Source organism: Argopecten irradians, chromosome 2 (genome assembly GCF_041381155.1).
Source record: "Argopecten irradians isolate NY chromosome 2, Ai_NY, whole genome shotgun sequence".
In the NCBI taxonomy this organism is placed as follows: domain Eukaryota; kingdom Metazoa; phylum Mollusca; class Bivalvia; order Pectinida; family Pectinidae; genus Argopecten; species Argopecten irradians.
Window position 1 is genome coordinate 25326217 of NC_091135.1, and position 14697 is coordinate 25340913.

The 14697-nt window shown below is 33.4% G+C and overlaps 2 protein-coding genes across 2 annotated transcripts; both read right to left on the bottom strand.

The window, feature by feature from the left end:
- Positions 1-580: 580 nt before the first annotated feature.
- On the bottom strand, positions 581-4691 carry LOC138314920 (uncharacterized). Its single transcript, XM_069255559.1, has 4 exons — positions 2561-4691; positions 2068-2217; positions 1541-1708; positions 581-1228 (listed from the first exon to the last, which is right to left on the bottom strand). Exons 1-4 carry the CDS (start codon positions 2673-2675, stop codon positions 1020-1022), a joined length of 642 nt encoding a protein of 213 aa, XP_069111660.1. The 5' UTR covers positions 2676-4691; the 3' UTR covers positions 581-1019.
- A 624-nt stretch (positions 4692-5315) lies between these two features.
- LOC138314921 (1-deoxyxylulose-5-phosphate synthase YajO-like) lies at positions 5316-14580 on the bottom strand. Its single transcript, XM_069255560.1, has 8 exons — positions 14378-14580; positions 9904-9966; positions 9354-9539; positions 8750-8908; positions 8210-8388; positions 7776-7827; positions 7166-7327; positions 5316-6534 (listed from the first exon to the last, which is right to left on the bottom strand). The coding sequence occupies exons 1-8, from the start codon at positions 14495-14497 to the stop codon at positions 6439-6441; spliced, it is 1017 nt and encodes a 338-aa protein (XP_069111661.1). The 5' UTR covers positions 14498-14580; the 3' UTR covers positions 5316-6438.
- Between the last annotated feature and the right edge of the window lie 117 nt (positions 14581-14697).

Below are 14697 nucleotides of genomic sequence, written 5' to 3' on the forward strand. Positions count from 1 at the left end.
ATATATTTACCGACTGCCATTGGTATGAAAGTAATTGAAAAAATTGCTTTTATATCAAGTAATAAGATTCCTTCATAATCTATTGTAATTCACTCGAACATCTAAGGCGTCATAACCCGCGCATGCGCAAGCCGATAGTCCGTAATAGCAACTCATGTAGTGGGTAGGGGGTACAGGGTAGAGGGTACAGGGTACAGGGTACAGGGTACAGGGTACAGGGTACAAGGTATGCAAGTATGACTCGGAATAAATTTACCGACTGCCATTGGTATGAAAGTAATTGAAAAATTGCTTTTATATCAAGTAATAAGATTCCTTCATAATCTATTGTAATTCACTCGAACATCTAAGGCGTCATAACCCGCGCATGCGCAAGCCGATAGTCCGTAATAGCAACTCATGTAGTGGGTAGGGGGTACAGGGTAGAGGGTACAGGGTACAGGGTACAGGGTACAGGGTAGAGGGTACAGGGTACAGGGTACAGGGTACAGGGTACAGGGTACAGGGTACAGGGTACAGGGTACAGGGTACAGGGTACTATAAACTCTGTGTTTATAGAAATGAAAATATCGGGTCGATCTAATAGGTATGATCTCTGCTTAACCCCACATTAACTGCTAGTAATGCGAATAGCTTGAAAATTGGAGGAAATCTAATATTACATTTGTCACATCACAAACGAGCAGTATAGCAGCACCTAATTTGAACCATATGTTGATTTCACATGGATAGTGTTCAAGTGCCCAAGTCTGTGTAATTTCATGCATGTCAAATAATGATTGCATGCTGAAATATGTTTAATTTGCAGTCTTAAAAATCAAAGTCAGTGTAAATGTCACATGAAAAATACACATAGCTGTTCAATCATTTCCATTTTTCCAACAGTAGTGATATAGAAAAACAAAATCAATCCTCTGTCATCGTTTGTGTCTACACAATCGTTTAATTCATGCCATAAAGCAAGAGTAGCAATTACAAATATAAAAAATGAATGTTTATGTGGTGAAATACAAACACAGTCAGCCAACAATGATGTGAGTCAATTTACGGTGTGGGTGTACGCAGATTCCGTTGGTACAGATGTATTGCCCTTGATAGTTGCCAACAGCAACACAGACACACGTGTTACAGCCATCGACAGCCTGCCATTGGCTGTTCAATGTGTACCAAACGTTGTCACCTGCTTCACGGTACCTACAGTGACCATACAAGTCCTGGTGCGGTTCAGCTTTTGTAGAAGAATAAAATTTCAAGATTAGTATATAAAAAGTTACGCATTCGAATTTCTTAAGTAGTTTATTTAAATAGTTCATTCATACTTATTTCATTTTATCTGTTTATACAATTCTAGCCCTGAAATGGGTACTTTCTTTCAATTTCAAATTAGAATTTTAATAACGATTTGAAGAAAGCATTTAGAAAATGCTTTTTTTCTTTCTTTTCAAAAATTGAAGCAACAAAGTGACCGTTATGACGTAATACATTGTCACAAGCAGTTGAAATAACTACATTGTACATGTATCTTAACATTTGTACTTACCAAATGCCCCATTAGAGCAAGGTTTACCCGTACACACTAACCCTTGTTCCGTACACAAACACGTGTTGCATCCGTCCCGGGCTGTGAAGACATCCCCAATGTAAGTGCCTACAGCATTTCCGTCTGTCCCGTAAGTGCACGCAGGACTACCCGCCTGGTAGGTGGGTCCTTAAAGATTTCGGTAACCATGTAATACTGCATTACTACTTAAATATATGGTATTATTCATCCCATGCTATGAATTCCATTTCTATCGGTTGACTTTTAGTTTGATAAGGCTAGTTCGTTTTATATATAGATATTGCATTTTAATCAGATTGATAAATAACGTTATCAATTATTTCAACCTTCGTCAACGTCAGATAGCAAGCGGAAAGCCACAATTTCGGAAGGGCATAATATGCAACACAGCTAATGTTAATTAACTAACATTTCAATTTATTGTGAGGTGTAATAAAGTAACTCATGATACTGTACCTAATCATGACACGGTTTATCAGTGTAATATCAGAAATGGTCTTACTTACCTTTTGCCAAGCATTGGTCTGTAGTGTTGGTGTTTACACATCTGACCCCGTATGGTCCGGTATAACACACGTGACATCCATCTTGTCCAACAACTGCCCGGCCACTGCTGTCGTCTGGACATGTACAGGTATTCCGTAGTGGTTGTACCCCTAGTTCATAAAAACCAAATTTAAAAACATGAATCTTGAATGGATGCAATAAAACACAAGCGCACAAGTTTCACAACGCTAATAATGCCATATGTGCAGTATATATTAATCACCAACTGTAATTCTACCCGCATATATTAGACTATTTGTAATTGGATATAAAAGGCGAAAGGAATGTTACTGTACAGGTTACATTCTTGGTATGCCTTTTTCATTTAGCAAGAACATTATCAGACGAAATTTGACAAAAGCACTTGCGTTCAAAGTCAATATCAAGTAATCGAATAAATACAAGTGAATGTCAACAGAGACGAAATATCAATCTATAAGAAGAGACACATACCTGCACTCAACACCAATGTGGCTAGCATTAGCCGAAGTATAGCTTCCATGTTGTGTATATTCTTATCAGTAAAGTCAGAACTGACACTTTTGTTTGTTTGAGTTTTATGGCCCATCGACAACTAAGGTCATTTAGGGCCAAACTACACGACAGGCAATAATATCAGGATAAAAACAAAACTGTATCTTAAAAAACCAGGATAAAGCAAGTAAAAACTAAAACACAAATCGTAAATGTTGATTTGATAAAAAGAGTTGCATAGGATAAAACAGTTTTGGCTAAAGCACATTTGAAAACTCATGCACAATGTTGATGAAACGATGAGTTGCGTTGATATGATGATAAGATGAGAAAAATTTCAAATTTTGTTAAAAATGCCGATCTCTATAGTTGAAGATACGATTACGAACTGACACACAACTGACTACGAGTAAAAGGTAAACAGAAATAAAAAATATATAAAATTATTGTGCTTTTAAGTCTTGGTATGGAATCCAAACAGACATGTCAGGAAGCACTCAAATGGATAATCTTAATCGTTAGAAAACAATGCAAATCATGACGGTGTCAGTTCAATGTCAAGGACAAAATCTGAGGATACTGTAAAACAATTTATTTTCGCGTCAGTTAAAAGTAAATCGCTGAGGAAATATTTCCAATCAGGTAGCAGGATTTGTTTGTGTATACCATTCAAACAAACCAATGTTGATACTTTTTTCTTTATTATTTTTTCTACGTTAGTGCTTGAATCAGTCCGTCTGTCTTGTCTTAACCTGGTTACCGTGGTAACCGAAACAAACCAAACGAGTTTCAGCAAAGTCTGACAATATCTTAAAGATCTGCTGTGGTGAAAAGTCATTTTTTTAGATTTTAAAAATAGGAATTCATACCAAAATTAAAAATGGAATTAAAATAGTGGTGCTCTTGATTTTGAGCTACATGTATCATGAATCAAAGATACTTATTTGACGTAAATTGTGACTTTACGGGAATTTCACTGTTTTGAGCATACACATGACAAACTGAAGCAATATTTTGCAGCTGAAAAGTACGAATATTCGCAAATTGACAAAACCAATATTTATACACAGTCGACCAATTATTTTTGTTCACAACAGCTGTATATGTTACCACTATCGCCTAAATTTTGAAAATAAAAATACCTCATTTTTTTACAATTTTTGACAGATTCAATGCTTCACAGCAAAAGTTCTGATGACTAACTTTTCTAAAATTTGGCAGTTCAAAAGAAAACAAGGACATAGTCATTCAGATCCCCCGCCAATGGAGATATCAAAGCTGAAGTAAGTTTGATTGTGGAGACTTATGTGTATGAAAAAAAAACAGGAAAAAGGAAGTTGAGCTAAAGAAAGATGGAGTATAATTCAAGTAGAGCGGGGCTGCAATTGTTGAATCAGGTATACAGCCTTGACATTTATATTAGACTATATACACAAAGATGGGTAGAGTTTTGCAAAGTAACATTTACCATTTACCATGATATTTTCAGCAATGTTTCCATGGTAACGGAAAAAGCGCAAAAAATGAAAACCTAAAAATAGCAAAAGGTACTACTAGACCATAAGACTAATGTGCCTATGGAGTTCCGTGCATATATCTCAACCGGTTTTCCAGTTATGCTGCGGAAATGAACCTGGTACAAAAATATTATATTTTCAGCAATGTTTCCATGGTTACGGAAAAAATGCAAAAAATGAAAACCTAAAAATAGCAAAAGGCACTACTAGACCATAAGAACAATGTGTCTATGAGGTTTCATGGAAATATCTCTGCTGGTTTTAGAGTTGTGCTCTGGAAAAGATTCTTACACAGAAATCTGCCATTTTCAGCAATGTTTCCATGGTTACAGAAAAAAGTACAAAAAGTGAAAACCTTAAAATAGCAAAAGGCACTACTAGACCATAAGACCAATGTGTCTATGAAGTTTCGTGGAAATATCTCTTCTGGTTTTAGAGTTATGCTCCGGAAACGAACCTGGTACAAAAATATGATATTTTCATCAATGTTTCCATGGTTACGGAAAAAATGCAAAAAATGAAAACCTAAAAATAGCAAAAGGCACTACTAGACCATAAGACCAATGTATGTATGAAGTTTCGTGGAAATATCTCTCCTGGTTTTAGAGTTATGCTCCGGAAACCATTCGTACGGACGGAAGGACGGACGGACGGACGGACGGACGGACGAAACCCATTTGTATATCCCCCGCCAACTTCGTTGGGCGGGCGATAATAACAGTTTTAATTCCATCATAAAAATAGGGTGTCATCAGTACGTTTGCAATTTTGTCTCATTACAAAATTTGTTATTTTCAGAATTTCTGGCTAAAGTTTCAAATAGCTTTATCTTCACCTTTAAAATGTAAAAATTAAAAACCAATAGGTAATAATTCCACTTATCATTTTCATCTCAGTGAACCTTAAAAGGACTTACAGCAAAATGTTTTCACGCTGGTGATTGAGTAAAAATATTGAAGTAAAAAGTGTGAAATTTCACATCTATAAATTTTAAGAAATGCGGTCACCAAATTGTTTTTTTTCTTAAAATTTGAGTAAAAAATATCTACTAGCTAAGGAAGTCCAATTTAATTCTTGGTACAAATTGAGATAATTAATTTTTGAAAATCACAAAAAATATTTAAAATTGGTTAATGTTGATATGTGACTGAATCTCACCAGAGAAGATCCTTTAGTTCATGTCATACATGTATATTGATTAAAACAGACCACATTCCATTTTGATTATATTTTAATTCCATACATAAATTCAACAAATCAATCATTTAATCAGACATTCCCTAGTCTCTGTATAGCAATACAAAACGCTGTTTTGTTTGTAAAACAAAAATCAGGATAATATACTATGATACAATAAAGTTTGACTAGGATCAAAGTACATTTCCTCTAAATATTTAGTCCCAGAACAAAAGTATACTATATTATAATATATAGCATAAGATTAAAACTTATCACTTGTGAAAATAAAAATATCCTTTGCATTCAAATTACCAAGTACATGTATAACCAAAAATAAGAAATACAGAATGTACATGCAATATGTATACCCTGTATATGACAAAAATGTGTGTTTGAGTTTTCTTTTCCATTTCAAACTAAATTTATTATTACATACAACATTTTTGAAAAAAATTTTGTAAGGGAATCTAGTTAAAATGTTGAACCTGATTATCATGTGAAACAGCTCTTGATACATCTCCCATATACATTGAATCATGAAGAAACAATCATTTCCATGATTAGAGATCAGCTGCATACAAAAGCACTTCAAACATAGCACTTTTTTACAGTAAGAATCAACAACTTTCTTACAACCTCATATAATGTTAACATAGTTGATGTATTGAACAGATCAACTTTGTAATTTTGTTTCATTTTTTGGCTGTATTTGTACACTTTGCTTAATTTTTAATATTTATCACATCAAAGGTTCCATTCAGATTTATAATGTAACCCCTTTGATACCAAAATTGGTTAGATATCTTCTTAATGATAGAATAGGATAAGATATATATGAGAAAATACTTTCTCACCTAATGATTTGATTTTTTTTTCTTATTTAAATTGCTTCATTTTATTTGGAAAAAAAAGAACATCAAATTACAATTATAGTTTTAATTTTTAATATCATTTTTTCCATTTTTTTTAAAAATCAAAATAAGATCCTGATTAAATAATTTTTTGTGGAGCTACAAAGAAATTTTCTAATATATTAAGGCATTAAGAAAATTTTTGAAGCCCTTCGTAATTTTTGTTTTCTGTGTTTTTATTCACAGATGACAAGATGGTACATGTATGTAACTTTTCCTGTATATAGCATCTATTCCCTGTATATAGCATCTATTCACAGCGATCTGGATGAGCCCATTGATCCAACACTCGACCAATCTTCTGTTTAACAGGATCTGTTACTTCACTCATCTCCTTGACAACGGACTGAAAGTAATTAAGTTCAAGTAAAGTACAAGAAATAAATTTGTGCCTAATCGAAATTCAGAAAAAATAGAGTTCAGAAACAATAAATTGTGTCAATTGTGGCAATGAGAATAATGCAAATGCATCTTGATGATTGTTATATCTTACTTGTAAATGATAATTGAATACCTGTATTATATAACTGTTCATAATCGGTCAGTTGAGTGTATTTAATTTATTTTAATGGTTCACTGAGGAATATATTCCTATTGTAATTTGTATTGCCCATATCAAAGGAAATAACTCTTGTTAATCAGAATACACCTGTTCAGGGATGGGAAGTCATTGGGTTAAGTTTGGGTTCTTTTGGTTTTATGGACTATTAACAGTTAGAGTAAATTAAAGGCATGGTAGGTTTAGAAGGTGGAGGAAAGTCTGAGGTCCAGCACAAAAAGCACTAACCTAAGGTCAGACTCAGAACCTTGCATCTAATCTACATGTATGTGGATTTCAAACTCTTACCCAAAAAATGGAGGGCTATTGGTAATAGGACAAAACATCTTAATAATAACCACTCACTCTGTCACAATGGCCTGTAACTTTTTATAAGAATCTACTTGATAATGGCTCTGATCCATCAATGTATACTTACATCAGGTAATGTAATGATTTGGCTATTCTCCACCATTTGTTCTGGAGTTCTGGCCCCGACTATAACCACAGGGCAGTTCTCCTGCTGTAAAACCCACGCTAAGGAAGCCTGCGCCATGCTTACACCTGCCTGCTTACAAATCGCCTGCAATTTGGGTAAAGCCTGCAAAACAAAATATAACAGAAATGACAGAATGTGACAGACAACTATTAGTTTCACAATCTGAATATTTAAATATTCATCTTTGTTTATCAAAGAGTTACTGGTATCTACCCTTGTGGGTAGGTATTGATGGTGACGTCATATGTTTACAAGTGTATACGGCAGGAAACAACATGAGATTCACTCGCAATGTAATGATGTCACAATCGATACCAATGTCAAAAGGGAAATAACTCTTGTAATGTCCAAAGAAGGAATACTCTTTTACAATGGAGGAAACAAGTATGCTAATTTTATAAGAAAACAAAATGCTTAGACAAAAGAATATTAATTGGAAGCTCCATAATTAAATTAAGAAAATCATATTTCAAATTTAAATTAAAAAACATTGTATTTCATTTGTGTCAAGAAAAAATGCGAACAAAAACAAACACAAAATTAAAATTACCTCAAAAACTTCCTTTTCAGCTCCAGGTTGTCCATGTCTGGCCACCTTACAGCTAAATACAAAAGAGAAATATAAAATTTGTTTTTTTTTTAATTCAAAACTAACATACAATCAATCCTAGGCTAATTTAAAACTGCATGAATACCCAGGTACATCATCCACAAGAGCACATTTTATTATCAAATTATAGACTATAGTGTGTCTCGGCCAGGGGGCAAAACCAAAAGCCTTCAAATTCCTCACCAGGGCAAACATTCAATTAAGGTCAAAAGGGAGGCAGTGTCAAGGGAGACGATAGGAAGAAGAAAGTCAGTTAGAAAGAAGAGAAAATTCTAAATTTAGTTGCCTTTTATGATCATGCAAACAGGACAGCAGGTACAATTCTAAGACCCTACCTGAAGGGCCAAGGCTACAATAAGGAGAGTTATATGTACCTTTCTAGTGAGAAGAGCTTGCCTCTCTTTCTACCCTCTGGAACATCTGCTGGTGACATAAACCTGCCACTCAGCAGCCCCTGTTGTAATGGAGAATAGGCCAGGATTCCAATGTCTCTCTTCTTACATTCTGGTATCACATCAAACTCAGCCGACCTCCACAACAAGTTGTACCCCATCTGTATAAAACATGTGACATAGTAATCTATTACATGGAGATATATATAACTGTAAATTTTCCCCTGTTAGCGAATAAATGTTTTTTCTTATTTCTCTAAATCATCAGCTTCAAAACACTTTGAACAGAATGGGACATAAATATACAATGTAAGATGTGTCAGAAGTGACAAACCAATCCCCCTCTCTTGGTGATGCATGGTGGAGGCATAAATCATAATACCACAGATCCAGATATTCTTGCAAAAGTTTCAACAATGACATAACATGCCTTTTCAAATATAATCTGAAAGGATCACTAAACTCTTTTGTTTCTGCCCTATAGCAGTCACAATTTTCAAATTAACATTTAACAAATATTACCTGATTTGAAACCATTTTTGCTCCAGCATCTGCAAAAGCTTTAATATTTTTGGGTCCAAAGTTTGAAACACCATAGTGACGAATTCTTCCAAGTGCTATCTGTCGGTCTAGCTCCTTCAAGCACAAGTCAAAGTCGCAAAGGAAACTAGGGAAATGTACCTGTGGTATGTAAGGTGGAAAATCAGTGTCAATCTGCATAACCATATGTATCATTACTAATTGTTCACTTTTTTATACATTATATTAAGTTTGGAAAAATAATGTGTGCAAACATTTTTTATCGTACTGTTGACACTTACAATACAGTGGGATTTTGTAAGGGTGTATATTCCAAAAACAATTGCCTATTGTATAGATATCTGATAAGTATCTTCACATTGTCCACCATTAAATATCCTAATGGCTTTATTAATAAAAACTTATATTTAACCAACTTTTTCTTTCATACCTATAAATTCCACTCAATCGACCAGTTAACAAAGATAATAGGCATTGTATCAAAGCAAAGTAGTCTGCATCTCATTAAAAAAGCTATGTAGACATAATAAATGGTTATAATACTAAAATCTGATATGAATGAGAATGTGTTCGTTTCTACAATCACCTGTAGAAGGTCCACATAGTTCATCTCCAGTTTGCGTAAACTTTTGGTAATAGCTTCATCGATCTGTTCTGGACTGTAAGCAGGTGTGTGTGGTCCCTCTCTGAAACCAAACTTGGTAGCAACAACAGCTTGGTCTCTTTTCCCCTTCAGGGCTTTACCCAAAACCTCTTCTGATCCAGCATAGCCCTGTATACATATGATAAGCAACCAACACAATCAGAAATACTAATGATTGATATAATAAAAATTGATTTAAATAAATATTTTGTTAATATGGTAATACCGGATACTATATATGTAATAATATCAGAAGTAAATAAAAAAAAAATGGCTAAAATAATTATATATAACTTTAATTGGAAAGGTAAACATCTGTGATCATTAGATGCAAATTGATCATCTTGACATCAATAAACTTTTTGAAAGCAAAACTTTGATAAAATACAATGTACTACATTGTATAGCACTAGTCAATATCTTACCGTAGTTATTCATGATGAAAACGAAATATAGTTTTATCAAACTAGCAACTATAAGAAACCAATATTACCTCTGCTGTATCGAAGAAATTTACTCCAATCTCCAGGCATTTGTCCACAATAGCACAGGATTGCTGTATAAGAAAATTGTACCAAGTTATTGTAAGTTATGAGATATCAACTCTAATTTCCCCATAGTAAAGGCATTCATACTGCTCTCTCTAAATATCATTATACATATTATTATATGCATTGCATTGTTTTCAAAAACCTCTTCTTCAATCAACATTGCTCCTTTTGGAAAGATGCATCTATCATATTCTTAAATACTATTAAATTCAAAGGTCTAGCAACATTCTAACTATGTTCATGCTTTACAAAAAAAAAAAGTCTGATCTTCAGCTACAAGCCGGCCCCTGACCCATATATCAAAGTGAGATGTATCACGACAACATGCATTAATTTGATTGATGGTGTTGACTCTATATTATGACCCCATTTAATGACAATGACAGAAAAAGATGCTTATACATGTATCATAACATACTCATAGCTATAATATAAAATGTAAATTACCCCCGTTTAATTTGAATCAGCATTGAAGATTTTATGAAAGAAGCCGAAGTTTTTTTTTGACAAGGTCTGAGGCTGTTCCCTGCATGCACATGCACAAGTATTTATCTTGACCTTTTAACAGGATAATAACAAAATAATAAGACCATGGCCATGGTGCTCTAGGTCAATGTTACTTAACAATCAAGTGATATGACCATGACCTAGTTATCTTCTGATCAAGATATCAATACGTCATATCTCAAATGTTTATCTTTCTGACCACTATGCCAATAATGTTGAGACCAAAATAAACATAATCTCACAGATTGTTTAGAATTTTAGACAAACTTGATATAGTGGCAAGACAGTCATATTCCTGGACGACCCATTTTGATTTGTACTTGTATAAAATTAAATTAATGTTATATTGTACTAAGTAAAACATATAATAAAGATGCTCCAACAGAAACAGATCTACAGCATAAACAATCATTACCATACAGATCATAAAAATCAAAGTTTAATCGTATATATAATATCTGATTCCTGGTAAGACAAAAATACATATGAAATAATTCATTTGCTTTTATTGTCTGCATAATCATTACCTTGACATTCCATGTAGGGCATATATAGTGCAATGGATTTTTTTCAGGGTGCAATAAACTATTTTGAATACTTTTTAAAATTTATCATTCACTGGCAGAGGAATTTAGATTTCATCATTAATATACTTTTTCTATGCAGGAGAACAAATTTTAAGATTAACACAATTATTTATCAACTTTGTTGTATCCAAATAAAATACAAATTGTATGCAATGTAAATGTACATGCATGTATATACCGTAATTGCATACATCTAAACAACTATATATACACCTGTTATATATACATGTGAGTAACTAATTACTATGCAAGCCTTACATGTACTTTTCATAATTATATTCAAACAGCTGACAGTAGACAGTGGTTATTACACCAAATATATTATTCATTTAATTCAATAAAATGCCATGCATATTATAATATAATATATAATATAATATAGTAGTTTCCCAATACAGGAACACATGATGTTCCTCTACACTGGACTCAAATTAATGATAAAAGTTAAATACATTACAGTTCATTTTCCAGTTATGACATGGTTGCCCTATAGTTATAAATAATATCATGTTTACTAAAGAATTGATCAAGTCTGTTTTTAAAAGTGTTTATGTTTGAAGCTGTTACAATTTCTTCTGTTAGACTATTCCACCATTTAACTGTTCGGATCGAAAAGCTGTTTCCTCTTTTGTTGGTCTTAAACTGTTGTGGGAAGATCATTTTGGTGTGACCTCGACTACCCCGTCTGTATCCTACATCTTTCCAAAGTTTTAAGAATTTACAAGACTCCTTGTCATAAATATTGTTTGTTATTTTAAAAAGTTCAATCATGTCTCCTCTAATCCTTCTATATGTTAAAGTAGTTAGTTTCAGCTTCTGCAGTCTTTCTTGATATGGTAGTTCTTTCATGCCTGGTAGACTCTTGTGGGTCTTCTCTGTACAGATTCAATTTTATCGATATCTTTTATTCTAGTTGGTGACCACACAGAGCTTGCATAATCAAGATGTGTTCTTACTAGGCTTTTATATAATGGAAGGAAAGTTTTGTGGTTCATGAAGTGAAATGTTCTCCTTAAACGTCCAAAAATCTGGTTTGTTTTGTTTACTTTTTTGCTTATGTGATTTTCAAAAGTTAATTCCAGGTCAATGATTACTTCAACATCGTTTTCTTTTTCTGTGAGTTGTAAATCCTTTCCAAGTAAATGATAGGTTGCTTCTGTTCCATTTCTTTGTTTTGTGTTTCGACCAACTGACATTATATTTACATTTCTCTGGGTGCATCTTCAATAACCATTTGGCGCTCCAACTTCCCTTAGTATTCAGATCATCTTGTAATATTGATTTGTCTTCAATGTTTTTAATTATTCTAAAATTTTTTGTATCATCAGCAAAAAAATACATATCAGATTTTACAATGTCTGGTAGATCGTTTACGAATATTACAAATAATAATGGTCCCAAGACTGACCCTTGTGGGATACCCGATGTAACCTCTTTCCATTCAGATTTTGTGGAGTTTATTGTTACTTGTTGTTTTCTCCCTTCTAAAAAACTTGATATCCAGTTGATGATTTGGTCCGAAATGTTATATGATCTTATTTTACTCAAGTATGACTAACTGGCCTGTAGTTTCCTGCTACCTTTTTATCTCCTTTTTTATGTATGGCACATACTCGGGCAAGCTTCCAGTCTTCAGGGATAATGCCCTCACGCAAAGTTTGGTTGAAGATTTGTGCAAATGGAATTGATATACTCAGGGCAGTCTTCTTTAGGAATTCTGGGTGCATTTCATCGAGGCCTGGTGACTTGTTGAGATTCAGGTTTTTAAGTACCTTAATTGGTTATCATTTCACTGGTTATCGCAAGTGTTTTCATGCTTTCGTTGATTATTTTAGGTGCTAATTTTGGTATATGTCTCCATTTTCTTCTTGAACGAATACACTTTGGAAGAATTCTGCTAGTATGCCTGCTTTTTCCTTATCCGATGTAACCTTTCTAGATTTGTTATCTTCAGGATTTTCATATAAGTCTATTATTTCCTGCTTTGATTTTAATTTCGAGTTTATATATTTCCATATTAGTTTAGGGTTATGTTTAGATCTTGCTGCCAATGAATGTTCGAATTCCTTGCGTAGCTTCCTTGTCTCCGACTTAACTTGATTTCTTATTTTGTTATATTGTTTCTTTACTTCAGGGTCAGATGTTTCTACTACTTTTCTTGAGAGTTGATGTTTAAGTTTTATTTTTTTGATAGTACTTTCATTTACTGGAAACTGGTGTTTTTTGTTCTTGCTAGTTTTAAAAGTTCTTGTTGGTACATGTTTTTCAATGATATTCTGAATGATATTCTTGAAATTTTGCCGATTTTCGTTGATTTCGTTTTGCTCCTCCATTGCCTCGTTCCAGTTTGTGTCTCTATAATTTGTTTGTTAATTTCCTCGTAGTTTGCCTTCGAGTACTGCTTTTTGCTTATATTTCTACAAGTAATCGTTGTATTACATTCAATGCTGGTAAGAATTAAGCTATGATCACTCTTCCCCAGAGGACTCTGGTATTCTATTGATGATATTGTGCTTTCCTTGTTAGTTATAAGAAGGTCTAATACATGAGGTTTATCATTCCCTCTCCATCTTGTAGGTCTAGTGATTTTTTAATTGCCATAAGAAGTTGCATTGGAATTTATATAAATATAATTATATTTTGATTGAATTGTATTTCATTTAAATTTCATTTAAAGATGCTGCATCACTAACAAAGCATAAACGTTATATATATTCATCATTTGAACAATATGTCTATAATTAACACAAAAAATAATATAAAATTATTTATTTTGCTTTTGGTGCATGCACAATCAGTACTTCTTGCACATTATTGCCACAGAATTTTTTCGGGATGCAATTTTTAACATCTTTATCTTAAAGTAAAATTAGAAGCTCAAACTTTTCAATGGTGGTCATGGTATAAAGTAATTAAGCAACTATAATTGTAACTGAAGAAAAATACTAATTTGTCTGCTTCTGTTTTTGATAGAGAAAAGTATTTGTCAGCGATGGAGCATCTGTAGATTCCATGTATACAATTTCCTTATCATATATTCACAAATAATATACATACTTTGTATTTGTTGAGTTAATAACTGTTTAATGTACATGATATTTATACATGTAAGTTAGTCACCAGGTTCCTGACTCCACAAGCTTAAGCCATTAAATGTTGTTATTTTGTAGATATTATATAGTGAGTTATACAGTCACCAGTGATCAACTTTGTCGCACTCCTAGCTACAATGTAGGTCAGCTGTTAAACGACTGACAGATAGTATTGGACTAGGACTGTTTTCAGTAATTTGCAGATTTTGGGGGAGGGGCAAAACGATTACCTCGATAGGCTGAGCATCCCAGTTGATGGAGTGTTTGTTGCTGTTGAATTGCCAGCAGCCAAGACAAACCCTGGAGACTTCGAGATCAGTACCAAACAGTTTTACGCGTGGTACAGCCATGCTTAATTTTGATAAGAAAGGATCTATTTAGGTCAGAACACCGGCAAGAACTCCTCTTCGATGATAACAACACACGTGCCGTAAACAGAACTGAACTGTCGTAAGCTTTACTATTAATTCCATCAAGGCAAAAATTAAACGATAATAGATATAGAGTAGACTTTATTATCTAAAAAGTTTATAATATACATAGACAGTTG

Excerpts from the sequence above, each read along its gene's own strand:
- LOC138314920 (XM_069255559.1), bottom strand. The coding sequence starts at position 2,675 with ATGGGCCATAAAACTCAAACAAACAAAAGTGTCAGTTCTGACTTTACT. Across the intron at positions 2,218-2,560 it reads CACATTGGTGTTGAGTGCAG|GGGTACAACCACTACGGAAT; the intron begins GTATGTGTCTCT and ends TTTATGAACTAG. Across the intron at positions 1,229-1,540 it reads TTGCTCTAATGGGGCATTTG|CTGAACCGCACCAGGACTTG; the intron begins GTAAGTACAAAT and ends CTTCTACAAAAG.
- LOC138314921 (XM_069255560.1), bottom strand. The coding sequence starts at position 14,497 with ATGGCTGTACCACGCGTAAAACTGTTTGGTACTGATCTCGAAGTCTCC. Across the intron at positions 9,540-9,903 it reads ATTTCTTCGATACAGCAGAG|GGCTATGCTGGATCAGAAGA; the intron begins GTAATATTGGTT and ends ATATGTATACAG. Across the intron at positions 7,828-8,209 it reads AAGCTCTTCTCACTAGAAAG|CTGTAAGGTGGCCAGACATG; the intron begins GTACATATAACT and ends TTTTGTATTTAG.